The 15,591-nt window shown below is 42.9% G+C and overlaps 1 protein-coding gene across 2 annotated transcripts; it reads right to left on the minus strand.

The window, feature by feature from the left end:
* Positions 1–351: 351 nt before the first annotated feature.
* On the minus strand, positions 352–4,310 carry LOC125542630 (adenylyl-sulfate kinase 3-like). 2 transcript variants are annotated; one of them, XM_048705729.1, is made up of 7 exons: positions 3,998–4,310; positions 1,587–1,727; positions 1,350–1,499; positions 1,138–1,256; positions 963–1,047; positions 848–894; positions 352–703 (listed from the first exon to the last, which is right to left on the minus strand). In XM_048705729.1, the coding sequence occupies exons 1-7, from the start codon at positions 4,200–4,202 to the stop codon at positions 605–607; spliced, it is 846 nt and encodes a 281-aa protein (XP_048561686.1). In that variant the 5' UTR covers positions 4,203–4,310; the 3' UTR covers positions 352–604. The 2 variants fall into 2 exon arrangements, with proteins under 2 accessions (XP_048561686.1, XP_048561687.1); XM_048705730.1 differs by lacking the exon at positions 848–894.
* Positions 4,311–15,591: the final 11,281 nt, after the last annotated feature.

Here is a 15,591-nt window from a genome sequence, read left to right on the forward strand (position 1 = left end):
GTTACGTGGGCGTGGAGGGCAAGCGGAGCGGAGGAGCGATTAGCGATGAATCAATGGGGCGGCGTGCGTGCCTCCGATGGGCGCTGGGTTAGGGAACTTTTGATATGAAGGGATTAGCGCAATTGGTGGGATCAGTGGGACACAACGGGTGGAATATTCCTATGCGGGTGGAGTGCCCTCAGTCATATTAAATTGCTAATGGCCAATCTAACGGTGCTAATCAGGTTGGGTACATTTTCAGGGTGGCTTCAAGAAAGAAATAGTTTTTCTTGTGTGTGTTTAGAACTGTACAAAATGCAGGTGGGTACCCATCCTCGTCCCATCGATCAATGCACACAGCCACACGAGTCATTTTTGTTGCGTCAAAACATTTCAATTTATTATAGTGATGTACAGATTCGATCTTTATGTTAATATGTTCCCATACTATTATCACTCTTTTTAGACATAAACACTACTTCCTCCGTCCCATAATATAAGAACATTTTTGACACTACAACAGTGTAAAAAACACTCTTATATTATGGGACAGAGGGAGTACCTCATATTTCACATCCCTTGGCGATCCAATTTCAGAATGTTTTTTTGTCCATAGCATACGTCTCTAATCCTGTAAGAACTCATTTGCTTCGAGATATGACACAACTTGATCAGCCATCGATTTAGGCGTGGCGCAGTCACCAGCTTTGCACTGTATCACTATCTGCAAGGAGCAGTTAAAGGGCTCACTGAGCGAAATGAACACCCATCATTATTGAACTAGGAACCTCTTACAGAGCAGTTGGTAATAATACAACTATGTTGCTTTTAATAATATTTGGGCGTTCAAATATTTGCGCTTGCTAACCTCGCAGTCAGAAGGTGGTTCATAAGGATCATCAATTCCAGTAAACCCTGAGGATGATTTACAAAGTAAGATTTGCTAAAACATAATAAAGATGGTGGTCAGTTGGTTCATTTACCTTTGATTTTTCCTGCACGGGCAAGCTTGTACAAGCCTTTTGGATCCCTGGCTTCACAAACTTCAAGTGGGACATTCAAAAACACCTACAGAAAATACACTTTTCTATGCTGGTTACCTTGATAATAAGATCGACCAGATGGTTCGAAGGAATTCTACAGTGTGCGAAAACATACCTCAATGAATGTAGAATTGTGCAGTAATTTACGGCAAGCGCTGCGTTCACTTCTGTAGGGCGATATCAAGCTAGCAATGCAGATCAGACCAGCATCTGCAAACAGCTTTGCTACTTCTCCTGAAAAGTTGGACATGAACACATTTAGAAATGGTATAACTGCAAGGCAAAAAACGACCACAATACTGGGATCTTTGAACGGACAAAACATACCTACTCTGCGTATATTTTCAGCACGGTCCTTTGCTTCGAAACAGAGGTCTCGGTTTAACCCATGCCTTAGATTGTCACCGTCTAGAATGTAGGTCAGATGACCTCTGGAGTGCAGCTCGCGACTTAGCGCGCATGCTAGTGTGCTTTTCCCTGAAGTATATGTTGAGATCTTACAAATATAATAGAGGCTCCACAGTTTAGTGTATGACTATGATGGCTTGATCAGCTCGTAAATACCTGAACCACTTAACCCTGTTATCCACACAACACAACCCTTCTGATTTAGCAGTTTCTGCCTCTCAAACTGACCTATTGGACAGTCATGCCAAAGAATGTTTGTCGATTTCCCAACAGTTGAGGTCACAAGCTTGTCGATACCTGGTAATTTCAGGCTTGTAAGGTAAGGGTCTTGAAAGGATAAATCCTGTATTGTATAATGCTGCCAAAGATAATCACATTTGGCGTATAGTGTTCCAGGATTGTGATTTCTCATAATTGAAGATCTAAGAAAGGTGCTGATCCATACACTCTGTTATGATTGACTCCATAAAGAGAAGAGGAGTGCTAAAGCTTGTAAAACAGGAGACATGATAAAACTGAAAATGTTTGGTTGCATGGACATGTCATTGAGGTGAGCATCCCATTTGAGGGTCCCAGTTCCAGACAGTATCAGCAAACTATGATTTTGTCAGCACCAACCAGTCCACACAGAACCATGTGCTGTCTTAATAGTATAGCAAGTTTTCCATTTTCTTCTTGAAGTTCTCTATGTTATTATCATCAAACTATGGTTTTGTCAGCATCAACCGTTCCTCGCAGCACCATGTGCTGTTTAAAAAAAACTTGAGACATGTTCGAAAATTGACAGGGGTTATTTGTCTTAGTTTTATACCAGCGAGCAGCATTTTTGAACTGCATTAAAATTCCAAATAAACCCCTGTCCTTTAAATTAACTTTTTTGGCTCCCTTTTTGCAAGCCCCACCGAGAAACTGTTACACTATGTATAGTCAAACAGAGGATTACTGACAAGCCAAACTCAGCTGCTATTCTGTCATATTCACCCAAATCGTTCTCGTCCGTACATGGAGGTTGTTGCTCATAATAAAATGAATTGAATCAGAGACCAAGTTGGTGGGGTTGGTTTTGAGGATTGGGAATCCACAAATATGTTAATGCACCAAGTGTTGCACATGGTGAGAAATATATCTGAAAAGTCAGCTAGGGACTCATAAAATGGATTGAATGATTTTCCTTTTCCCTGAACAGAAAAGGATTGAATGATAATCCTTCTGTTTCTTTTTACTCTGCATGTAAGCTTTGTCGGCAGGTCAAATTTCACAAAGTTTGACCAAGATTATAGAAAAATGTCATTAGATGCATCATGCAATTTGTGAAATTTGACCAACATATAGAAAAATGTCATTAGATGTTGCTATATTTTAATATAAACTTGGTCGAACTTAACGAACTTTGACGCAAATCTTATATGCAGAGTAAAAAGAACCAGAGGAGTAGTTGTAAGCATCGAATTTCCACGTTTATCTCTTCGCCGCCAGTTAGTACGTCCAAGCAATTATTTGGAAGCACTCATTTATGATTCAAGTAATAAAAAATCAGATTGAAAAAATAAATTTCAGCGCCAGTGATCCATGCACTAGTTTTACAATAACGGAAGTATGTGTGGCATAATTTTACTTTGGGAATAGAAATGATTTTAGTTACTTGTACTGGAAGTTTTAACTTTTCAATGCTAACAATTCGTATGACGACGGTTATCTTGTGTGGTACCATCCTTGGGGGGGGGGGGGGGGGGGGGGGTTCATTTTTGGAGATGTGCATAGACTCGAGGGACCAATGGATGACTTCTGCGGTGGAGCGGCGTTCCCTGTGACCCATTAACGATGTGGAGTCTCGGCGGCGTGCCTTTATAGGGTCTCAGCGACAGCTGCATGATGATGGACGCGTGTAGAGAGGTGGCGTTGTCTGGCGCCGTAGTGGCGTGAACTACAGGCCCGGCAAGGTCGATGCATCAGTACCTGCTCTGAAGATGGATCGATGAAAGACGGTGGTGACAGCCTCTGCAGCGTGTGCATGCGGTGTCCGCTGAGGGTGTGGCGGACCGGTGTGTCATCAGACTCGGCAATTCGGCTTGGTTGGCTACTCCGGCTTTAGACGTTGGGCTTTGATGTGATGTCTAGGTATGTAACCCCGACAATCTGCACCCTTCATCAACTGACTAGGAGTAGCGACAGTTGTCGATGGTGGATTTAGACTTATTGATGTATTACTTTGTAAGGTCTTGATGAATAATTAATAAAAATAGATGCATGCATCACCCTCCTTTAAAAAAACTAGTTCATATGATTTTTAATTTTTACTTTATGTTATGAGAAGAAGAACAGAAGAAGAAGGCTCGCATCATTTTTCTAATTCCGCTTGTTTTTCTAGTTTCTATCCAAAACCATATATACTTCCCTAGGCAATAGCCACTATATAGAAAAGGTGACATTTTGGTTATACAACACAATACTAGAAGATTTCTATCGGCGTTGTCAAAAGAAGATGTATTAACAAATGGCAATATGTTTAAATGGTAGTATTAACTGCAACGAGAAGGAAGAAGACTCGCAATCAATTACTAAGTCACCTGCCATGGCTGCTCCATTGACGGGCTGCTTCCCGGCAGCCACAGCCACCACCGGCATCCTCTCCCCTGCGTCCGCCGCCACGAGCCTGCCACCGGCTCCTCCTCTCCTCGGACCTCCGGCGACGCCGACAGACCGCAGCCTCGCCGCTGGCGCGCCATGGCGGCCAGCGCCGGAGCAGGGGCGAGGAACAGCCTTCGCTAGCATGGTGCGTTCCGCGTGGTACTAGGTGACAGATGCGTGCTATACACACATGCCTTTCGTTGTGGCAGAAATTTGACAAGAAGGGGGGCTGCCAGATGATTTGCAATTTTGTAGGACGTTGGAACGGAAACGTCTATATATAGCAGATTCTTGCGCCAGTGAGTAAATTGCAGAGAACTACCACATACCGGGTTAGGGTCACGTATAACTACCATGTGATACATGTGGTAAGCAATCCAAATAATTTTAAAAAAATGTCACATATAACTATCTTTTTTCTCATATACCTACCAAAAATTTGGTTTTTGTATTAAAAAATATTGATGATCGTTTTGATTAAATCTGACCCGGATTATGACAGTCATGGCCTACTCGCCAAGGCTGGCATGGCATAAAAAGTTGACTCCGTTAAGTTAGATGTTTATGACACGTGGGGCTCACTTATCCTTTGTTTACACAAAAGAAAAAAGAGAGAAACCCACCCTCATCATTGTGGTCTGACTTCCTGATCGAGAATATTTGGAAGGAACCTAACCGTCCAATTTTTCAACGGGATCCGCCTTACATGCATTGAGATGGCGGCTCTTGCCTTCCAAGACATATTAACCTCAATTAGCCCCCTCGGCTCTTCCTAAGACTCATTTAGCTTTCTCTTAATTCTTGCTAAAGCTTCGCTGCTGCTTGCAAAACATGACACCTATGTACATTAACCCTCTATTTCGTCTAAATGAAAAGGCATTGCTCTTGCCGATTCCTTGATTTTTATTTTATTCTATGACGGAACATGATCTATTAACTCAATTTTACATGCGCAATTTTTTGCGTGCCCTATGATATATGTAAGCTTACAATCGAGAAATTGGTATGCAAGTTTTGCTTGTGCATATAAATTGAGTGTGCATTTTTTTCTACTTTACAAAAAACAAGGTGATTCTCAAGAAAAAGTGTACATTTTCCTTCATTTGAAGGACAAGTATCACAAGCTATAAAGCCATGACTCCTTTCCCAAGTTCTCCCAGGACAATATTTGGGAAGCCCGAAGCCTTATATACGAGGGAAATGCCATTAAGTGGACAAGAATTATTCCCCATGGAGGTGTTCCTGCCCAAAGTTAACTAATAGACCAGATTCAACGAACCTGAGTTCCGGTCGACGTATGTAGCTAGCTTATGTGTCGGTAAGTAATAGCGTGTGAGTTCATCATTTTTCTCTACTTTGTAGGCTGTGTGAGCTCCCAGTCAGCAACCACATAACCACGTAGTACATGCCAAATGCCTGCCAGATGCTGCTCAACTCAAGAGCCACAGTAGTTGGACACCTCAATCACAATTAGATAAAGCTTAGGGCACCAAATAAATTAGATGATATCGTGTTAGTTGTTGTGAAAGCAGCTTAACTAAATCAGTTCTAGCAAGAACCCATGAGCATATGGATCACGTACCCATCAATCTATTATTGATGCAACTTTGGCAACCTAATTGGGGCATACAAAGTGGCGACTCACGGTCCACTACTGTAGTGCTACAAACACTTGTCTTGGCCAAGTTGCACTTTTCTGGCTGTTGGCCCAGGTCCCTTGTGTTAGAAATAATCCTTTAGGATTAACATAATAGGATCTTAAACTCGAGATTAGAACATCTCTTATGTAGAAACTTAGGGACTAACCTTGACTGTAGTCCATGGCTGCACCTTGGGGTCTCCGGCAGTTAAAATATGACCGAGGAAGAAGGGCAGCACGTAGATGGTGTGGACGTATAGCAGGAACGCCGCCGGCACAGCCTTGCAGCGGCAGGCAGTGGAAACGGCCTTCTGAGTCCTCCTAATGGCCTAAACTTGTTAGGGTATGTAGAATAGATATCCCCAGGATGATGCCTCGCATGTCATGTAGGATCGAAAAGTGGGATCCTCTGCAGGAGACGAGATCCCCTGCAGGAGACGGGTGCTTGGGGAGAAAAAGTGTGATTTTGGTGTCAAAAGTTGAGTAAAAAGTAAAGATGCATGTGTGCTAGAGTGTTTATTTTCTATTTCTTAATGAGTTCCACTAGTGGTGGCTTGCATTTGTTAGAGTTGTCGAATATTGTGTACAGGGTAGGTTACAGTTGAACTAGGAGTTGTATTGTGTTTACATAGGATGTGGAGTCGTGTCCTAATAGGACACTTGTATCCTAGGCCTCTCATATATAACGGGGGTAACCTATGCCAACATAATAGCACAGGCGCGCAAGGGGGAGCCGGCGGCGTGTGCCGACGCCCGGGTCGCCAGGGTGCGATATTGTGACGGCGTCACCGGGAAGAGCACCCATAGTCAAGCCCCGGGGATGTAGCCATATCGGTGAATCTCGTTAACAAATCTCGGTGTCGTGCTCATGTGATTGCTTGGTCCTCGGATGATTGACGGTATGCCTCGGATTTATTCTAACAAGTGGTATCATGAGCTAGGTTATTCGGAGGCTGTGAATTATTATAATTATTGATCGGGACGAAATATAAGTTTGAGATGCAGCCGGCAGCGGCGTGGTTCTCGACCAGATTTGAAGAAGCAATCGGAATAAGAGTCAACGGCGTTGAATCGAGCAAGCGGCAGGCATATCGTAGTGCGGCGCCAGGAAGCGGCCTCGTTGGGCGCGCGGTGGTGCGGCTGTAGCTGTCAGCCAAGCCGCTGGTGCGGCGCTGGTTCAAAGGCAGCAGGCTGCGTGGCCTGAGGCCGAGAGCGGAAACAGGGACCCGAGGTGAAGCCACGTCAGGGCCATGGTGATCTGGTAGTAGGCCGGGCTGGGAGTGCTCGTATGGGAGACTTGTTCCATACGGAATTGCCAAGGTGCTCGTATGTGCAGCGTATTAGAGATTTGTTTTGACAAAAAAGAAGAGGACCGAGTCCTCCCGTACGACTCGGAAAGAGAGGCAGCCAGGTCCAAATCGGAAAGAAAAAAATCCATTGATGATACGCATCCATTGAAAGGCAAGGACAAGGCAAAGCAAAGCTAGCATTGGAGTTTTGTGCAAGGGAGCCGAGCCACCACGTGAAGCAAAGACTAGTAGTACATGGATCAATCTGGTTCTGTATGCGTACACCAGTACTTGGGAAGCTTGGTTATTTTTTCGCGGGGTCAACCATACGAAGAACCATGGCGCCAACGGATATCAGGTTTGAGATGGAGAAGTTCGACGGGACTGAAAACCTTGAGTTATGGCAGACAAAGGTGAAACATTTGTTGGCACAACAGAGATGCTTGAAGGCGTTGTGGGAAGTCATGTCAACTGAGATGGAATTATCATGTGATGGATGAAAATTCGCGGAAGACGATTTGGGAGCCTCGAGCGTGTCGTACAGTCGAACGAGTTCGGCTGGGTCGGACTAGGCAGTCTGACAGATCGACGCAAGTCGGTTGGTATAGAAGATGATGGTAGGATCGGCGACGACGACATAGGAGCGTGATGCTGATGGTGACCGACTTCTGGGCGTGGAAACACGTGGCACAGGCCTGAGTGCCTGTGTGACTTCGGCAAGACTATGGCGCGGGATTGATTCAAGACGATGTACACACGGAGCTTGAAGTCGACGGGGCGTGAGGGTGGATTGATCATCTACCATGGAGTCATGTTGAAGGTGGAGCTGGATTGAGGGGCTACGGTGTAAGGATCCAGAGAATCGAAGCCTATTTCAGCTTGCGGAAAAAGCGAGTGACACGTAGTTCGGACTGGAGCTCCTCCTTGATCACCTCGAGCGATCCAACTTTTTCGGGCGTGCGGTTGGCCCTCGTGGTGGTTTGTTTGGGAACTGCCGGTGGCTTTCGTTCTGGCATGATTATATTCTTGGAATGGAAGTGATGGATTTCGTATTATTTTGTTCCTGAACAAGGGTCTGAGGTTTTTTTTTTCTGAACATCAGTATATAGACTTAAGCGCTCATACATATGCGCATACATTCATTTCTATGAACGCACACACGCACAGCCTACCCCTATGAGCATCTCCGAGATACTGAGCCGGCATATCATCTTGAAATTTATGAAGTCACCATAGAGAGCGCATCGCCGGAAATCCTGAAATAAATCCAGGAAATAAATGCGAGCACCAGGACTTGAACCCTGGTGGGCTGAAAATATCACTGTCCCTCTAACCATCCAACCACAAGTTGGTTCCCCATGGGCCTGAGGTTTTGCGTGTGTAACTTGTATGGCTAAACCTGTGTGGATGACCTGGTCATGAAAATCTAGACAAATTTAAGACAAGAATTTTGATGAGGACAATAATATATAGGGGTGCCTAGAACTCATCTAGCTGAGTTATGTTATGGTCGCATTCACCTGATGTAAGCTCATGTCATGTGTTAGTTGTTCCGGCCTGTTTATTGTTGTCCCTGCCCGTTTACTATTTTAGGCCTTCTTTTGTTTAGAGGAATTTCATAGGAATTTTAGAGGATAGGATTCTGATAGGATTTTTTTTCTTTAGAGCTCTTTGGTTCATAGGAATGGATTCCTATTTTTACATAGGATTGGTTCGTATCCTCCATATTTTATAGGAAAATAAAAAAGAGCCTAGACTCAATGAAAAAATTCCGTTGGTGTCAACTAAATGACATCTTGTTTCCTATTGCTACTCATAGGATTTGAGATACATGTTATCTCATTTCTTACAAGATTCCTATTCCTATGATAATCCTATCATATGAACCAAAAGAGGCATTAATGGGCGTGCATAGGGAAGAGCAACTAATTGAGGAGCACTCGTTTCGGAGCATCCCCAAGGGTGGGCTGAGAGCACGCCACTCGGTCGTCATCACGTGTCGCGCTTTGGGCGCTCCGTCTATATTTTGTTTTTATTTTATTTTTCCGCACGCATTTTTGGCTTTTTAGATGGTTTTTCTGCGATTTTTTGGCTTTTCGATCTTTTATCGGTCTTTCTTAGCTTATCAAAAAAATGCATGAATAAACGCATTTTCTTGTTTCTTTTTGCTTCCACGAAAAGTACGGCCGCGTCTCACGGAAACGGAAAAAAATGTGTTTTTTTGCTTCTGTGAGAAACAAAGTTTTGCTTCCTCGAGAGGCATCGATTTTTTTCCACGAGAAGCACGGCTGCGTCTTCCGGAAACAAGAAAAAAATGTATTCTCTTTTTTTAGCTTGCCCGAAAGGCAAGGGCGTGCCTCTCGAAAACGAAAAAATGTGGTTTCTTTATTATTATTTTGTTTTCGGGAGAGGCGCGTCTGTACCTCTCAGAAACGGCTTTCGGAAAGGAAAAAAACGTGCTTCGAGTGTGGTTTTTCCGTTCGATTTTTGTCCAGTTTTTTCATGAAAATAAAAGTTCGTCAAAATCTATCAACATGGGGGTCTAGTTTTGAAGATCTCGACATGAGGAATCCAACGACGAAAATGTTTTGAGATTTGAACGCACGGTTTAAAAGATAAAACATTTTGAATAAGCAGATATATGAAAACAGGAAAAACTCCCGGTTGCGCATGCCACTTATCGCAATTTTAGAAGGGTGATCATTGAAAGGAGTACTTCTCAATTAGAAATTTCGTGTATGAGATTGTCAAATTGTAATAATTCCCGCATAGCATGTTTGGGATTTTGGGCCTGTTTGTAATAACATGCAATTGCGACTACCTTGAAGAAACTTGCAGCTACGGTCGCCCTTCAAAAAACTTGCAGTTGCGACTACCCTGGAGAAACTTGCAGTTGCGACCGGCCTTGAAAAGATGCAATTGCGACTACCCTGCAGAAACTTACAATTGCCCAGGTCGTAAAAAAAACTTGCAATTGCAACTACCCTTGAGAAATTTGTAGTTGTCAGGCCAGACCCCAACCAAACAGCCTAGTCAATGATACGTCTTCAACGTATCTATAATTTATGAAGTGTTCATACCATATTTACAACAGTTTTATATGGTTTTGGTATGATACGAATGGAACTAACCCGGACTGACGTTGTTTTCAACAAAACTACCGTGGTGTTGTTTTTTGTGCATAAATAAAAATTCTCTAAATGCAGCGAAAATTTGTAATGATTTTTTTGGAATAAAAGAAGCACTAGAAGCTTCGTGAAAGGACCAGAAGGTGAAGGAGGTGGCCACTAACCACCAGGGCGCGCCAGGTGCCTTGGTCGTGGGCTAGTGGATAGTGGGTACCCCGTGGCCCATCTTAGCATGAGACCGACGCCAAAAAAATACTATAAATAGATAAACCATGAGAAATAACAGTATAAGTTGGACTCCGTCGCCGCACGCCTCTGTACCTTTGAAATACCATATGGAGCCCTGTTTCAGCACCCTGCCGGAGGGGGAAATCATCAGCGGAGGCCATCTTCATCATCCCGGCGGTCACCATGATGAGGAGGAATTCTTGATTTGGCACGATCTTGATGTAGCGCGAGCTTTGGTAATATAGTTGGATAATATGGTGTTTTTCCCTCTCTATCTTGTTACAATTATTTGAGTTTTTACCTTTGAGGTTTCACTATTATCGGATTGAATATTTTTATGGATTTGAGAACACTTGATGTATGTCTTGCATATGAATACTCGTGGTGACAATGGAGTATTATATTAATTCACTTGATGTATGTAGTGGCACTTAGCTCGCGGATTCCTGAGGTGACATTGGGGTAATCTATGCATAGGGGTTGATGCATGTTTTTGTCCTACTTTCTCCGGTAGAAATATTGTGGCACTCTTCGAAATTCTTTGTGTTGGATTGAATATTATGAATCTGAAGTTGTTTGATGTGTATCGTATAATTGACTCATGAATACTTGTCGTGACATTGGAGTATCTAGGTGACATTAGAGATGGATGATGCGTATCATATGGTGTTATTTTAGTACAAACTCTAGGGTTGTTCGTGACACTTATAGGAATAGCTTAATAGATTGATCGGAAAGGATAACTTTTTGAGGTGGTTTTGTACCCTACAAACAATTTCATCTTATTTTCTTCACTAGATAAAAACTTTGGGGTGATTTTTTATCGCACATTGAGGGATTGTTATATGATTCAATTATGTTAGCATTGTTGAGATATGGAACTAGTGAAAGTATGAACCTTAGGCCTTGTTCTCAAGCATTGCAATACCGTTTGTGCTCTGTTTTATCACTTTCTACTTTTCTGTTTTTATATTTTCAGATTACATAAATCTATATCTACTATCCATACTACACTTGTATCATCATATTTTCATCGAACTAATGCACCTATACAATTACCATTGTATTTGGTGTGTTGGGGACACAATAAAGTTCTTGTATTTTGTTGCAGGATTGTTTGAGAGAGATCATATTTATCCCACACCTCCCACCGATTGATAAATCTTAAATCATTCACTTGAGGGAAATTCGCTACTGTCCTACGAAACTCTGCGCTTAGAGACCCAACACGAGTCTACAAGAATAAAGTTGTGTAGTAGACATCAGTCAACGACAGCCTGACCAGGCATGAAATCAGAAAAGCCCAGGCGCTGAAGCTAGGCAGCATACTTTTCCAAACATGAAGCTGAGAAAACGAACCAAACTCACCCTGCCTCCCTAATGGCATCAAGCCTGGAGTTACAGACTTGCCGTGCGGTGGAGACAAGACGAGGCAGACCTAATAATGTGAAAGGGGTTGTTCGGCAGTCACATGGTTTTCGCAACTCCTTCGCTCTGGTGTCGCGTGATAGCTTCTCAGTAGGAGTTGCCCATGTTAGGGCTGCAAAGGCATATCTCGCCTATTGCTACATACTAGAAGAGTTGGATGTGCTTTGCTGCATTGTTGGAGATGTTGGATTTTCATAATTTTTCTACTCCCTTTGTTTCAAAATAAGGTGTATTTGTTTTTCGAAAAGTCAAACCTCTTTAAGTTCGACCAAATTTGTAGGAATATTGTAAGTGCATCTAGTGCCCCTTAGTGATTTTGGTGTATTGAAGACTTATACATTAAGGGACTAATGCGTTTGTGAGTGTACACAAGTCTATAAGTCTATGAGGAGTTTGATATTTACAGAGAAAGTCGACCCCTAAAAATGAAGTTCTTCGACTGAAGACTTTGGATTTCTGAAGACTTTCTGAAGACTTTGAAAGTGAAGAAATTGGTGTGACCGTGAAGACTTGGTATTCATTCGAGGAACATGAAGCGTGAAGACTTTTGTTTTCGTAGTTTCATTTTCTCTCTCTTGAGTCATAGGAAACACCTTACTGTTAAAGGGGGTCGACGAAATACTAAGGAAAAATTTCCATGTGATGCTCAACTCAAAATCCTACACCTACCAATCCCTTCGAGTGAAGCCATTGGAAATCTCATACAGTCCAGTCATATTCTTAAGTGACAGAGACGAAGTTCTTCTAGTCTCTGAGGAATTTGTTCTGACTGAGGAGTTAGGAATTCGCCAGTGCGGATTTCCTACACAGTGAGGAACATGATAGCCCTGAGGATTTTGCTACTCAAAATTCCGACCGTTGCTGTGCTATGCGCCAGCTGTCCTAAAATATCTATCCACCTAACGGTCATATCATTGAAGGGCATTTATGTCTTATCATGTTGGGCTACTCCCTAGGTTATAAATAGCCGCCCCCTACAACCACTAGCTGGTTGGCTGTTCCGAGAGAAACTGACACTTGTCATTTGAGAGCAACCCATCCTCCGAGGACTTTGAGCGAAAATCATCAAGTGAGGAAAAACCCAAACCCAAACACCCACAACCCCCAAGTGATTGAGCATCACTGAAGAGATTGATCCTGCGTGGATCCGACGCTTGTTACCTTTGAAGACTGTCTTCTTCTAGACGGTTAGGCGTCATGGTCTAGAGCATCCAAGAGAAATTGTGGATCGCCGAGTGACCAAGTTTGTGAAGGTTCGGAAGTCATCTGAAGACTTACCACGAGTGATTGGGCGAGGTCTGTGTGACCTTAGCTCAAGGAGAATACGGTGAGGACTTGGTGTCCTGAGCTGCATGCTCAGGACTGGGTGTCCGGGACTGTGTGTCCTCGAGTTTAAATACTCAACCGCTCCAACCAGACGTACAACTGAGATAGCAGTTGGAACTGGTCTACCAAATCATTGTCTTCACCAAGCTTACTGGTTCTATTCCCTCAACTCTTTCATTTCCTCATAACTGTGTTGTGTGTTTGTTCATATTTGTGTTTAAAGACTTCGACTGAAGACTTTCTCAATTTCCTTAGTTCAATTTCTTCAGTCTGTTTGTCTTCATCCTATGTTATCCTGTGCTTATGCTTCTTGTACTCTATGCCTGTCTTCATTTCATCATGATGACTATGCTTGTATTCTGTTATGTTTACTTTTGAGTGCTTATTCTGCTGCTAGTAGTTCTTTGCTAAGAAATTTCCTCACCGGCAAATTCCTTAGTGAAGAATTTCATAAAAATCGCCTATTCACCCCCCTAGTCGATATAACACACTTTCAATTGGTATCAGAGCAAGGTACTCCCTTATTCTGTGTGATTTTGGTTTAACCGCCTGGAGTTTTAGTTATGTCGACCGCAGGTATGATCAAGGTCTCTGCTGGGTGTCCTACCTTTGATGGGACGGACTACCCCTACTGGAAGAATAAGATGCGAATGCATCTTGAGGCAATTGACAACGATCTCTGGTATGTTGTGGAAAATGGTGTTCCCTCAGTCACACCTTCTCTGAATGCTGCTGATGTGAAGAGATTCAAGCAACTCGACTCTCAAGCAAAGAATATCATATGTGGCCATCTGAGCAAAGGACAGTATGACAGAGTGAGTGCTTTGGAGACATCGAAGCTTATCTGGGACAGGTTGTCCAAAGTGAATGAAGGAGTCTCAACACAGCGTGACTCTCGAGTTGATGTTCTTCACAATCTCTTCAACCGCTTCAAAAGACTCGACAATGAAAATGTTCAACAAACCTTCGATCGCCTCACTGACATCTCAAATGAGCTTCAAGCACTTGGTGCCACTGACATCACCGACCATGAGGTGGTGAAGAAATTGCTGAGATCAATCGATTCCTCATTTGACACTCTGGCATTGATGATACAAGAACGTGCTGATTACAAGTCACTTGATCCCGCTGATATTCTCGAGAGGCTAAATACTCATGAGTTCCAACTTGCTGAAAAAAGAGATCTCTACGGTTCGAGCTATGGCAGATCACGTGCACTGAAGGCCAAGGCAGTATCTGAGTTTGAAGATGAAGACTTTGGTAGTAGCCTTGGTGATCCTGAAGAACTAAGCCATGATCTAGCTCTCCTTGTGAAGAAGTTCCAAAAATTCTCAAGATGTGGTCGCCTTGGAAGACCCTCAAGGAGCAATGATTCCTCATCCAGTGACTACAAAAGGAGGCTCTGTCACAAATGCAAGAAATCTGGACATTACATTCAAGATTTTCCACAGTGGGAAAGGAATCAAAGAAGAAGAAATATAAGGATTATAGTTCTGATGATGCAAAGAAAACAAAGAAATCCACAAAATCTTCATCATCAAAATCCTCGAAGTCTTCATATCACAAGAAGAGCAGCTCCAAGAAGGCTAGGGCATTCATTGGCAAGGAAATGGACTCTGAGGCTGAATCTGAAGAAAATGAGGAAGAGGAGTCACCTGAGGAGTCCGAACCCGGAGTGGCGAGCCTAGCTCTCGCTACTGCATTCGTCAGCAAGTCTATCTTCAACACTGAAGAAAATGACCTCACCAACAAGGCTGATGAAGGCGATGATGACTACGCTCCCACCTATTGCTTCATGGCAAAGGGTGCCAAGGTACTCAAGTATACCTCCTCTGAATCAAGTGAGAATGAATCTGATGAAAACCTTAAGCCCAGTTATTCTAAACTTGCTAAGATTGCTGTAAAACAACAAAGGGCTCTTGAAAAGGTTCAAAACATGCTAGACAAAAGTGATGATATGTTGGGTGAAGAAATGGATCGCACTAAAGCCTTGACTGAAAATCTTCAGAGACTTCAGACTAGGTTTGACAATCTTCAAGGTCATCATAACACTCTCTTATCTGATCATGAGAAGCTTTCTTATGAATTTATTCAAAGAAAGCAAGACCTTGAGAAGTTAAGAGTGAGTTATGAAGATCTTCAGAAGGAGCGCGATTCATTACTTGCTCAACAAATCAGCGCTTCTCAGGAAGAATTTGTTCCTCCATGCTTGAAGTGCATTGAACGTGAATCTGCTAATTCTTCACCTGAATGTTCAAATGCTGCTAATGTTTCAAATTCTTCACATGCCTCTGTTATCACTAATTCCTCATCTAAGGACATTGCTAGTATCACTGACGATGCAGGGCTGAAGGAATTGTACATGACAGGCATGTACAAAAGCCTCAAAGGGCATCAGACTCTTTGTGATGTGCTTAAAAAGCAGATCCTCAACAGGAACCCTAGGAAAGAGGGTATTGCTTTTGAGAGGAAACTCAATGCTGATTGTACATATT

The sequence above is a fragment of the Triticum urartu genome, chromosome 3 (assembly GCF_003073215.2).
Source record: "Triticum urartu cultivar G1812 chromosome 3, Tu2.1, whole genome shotgun sequence".
Classification (NCBI taxonomy): domain Eukaryota; kingdom Viridiplantae; phylum Streptophyta; class Magnoliopsida; order Poales; family Poaceae; genus Triticum; species Triticum urartu.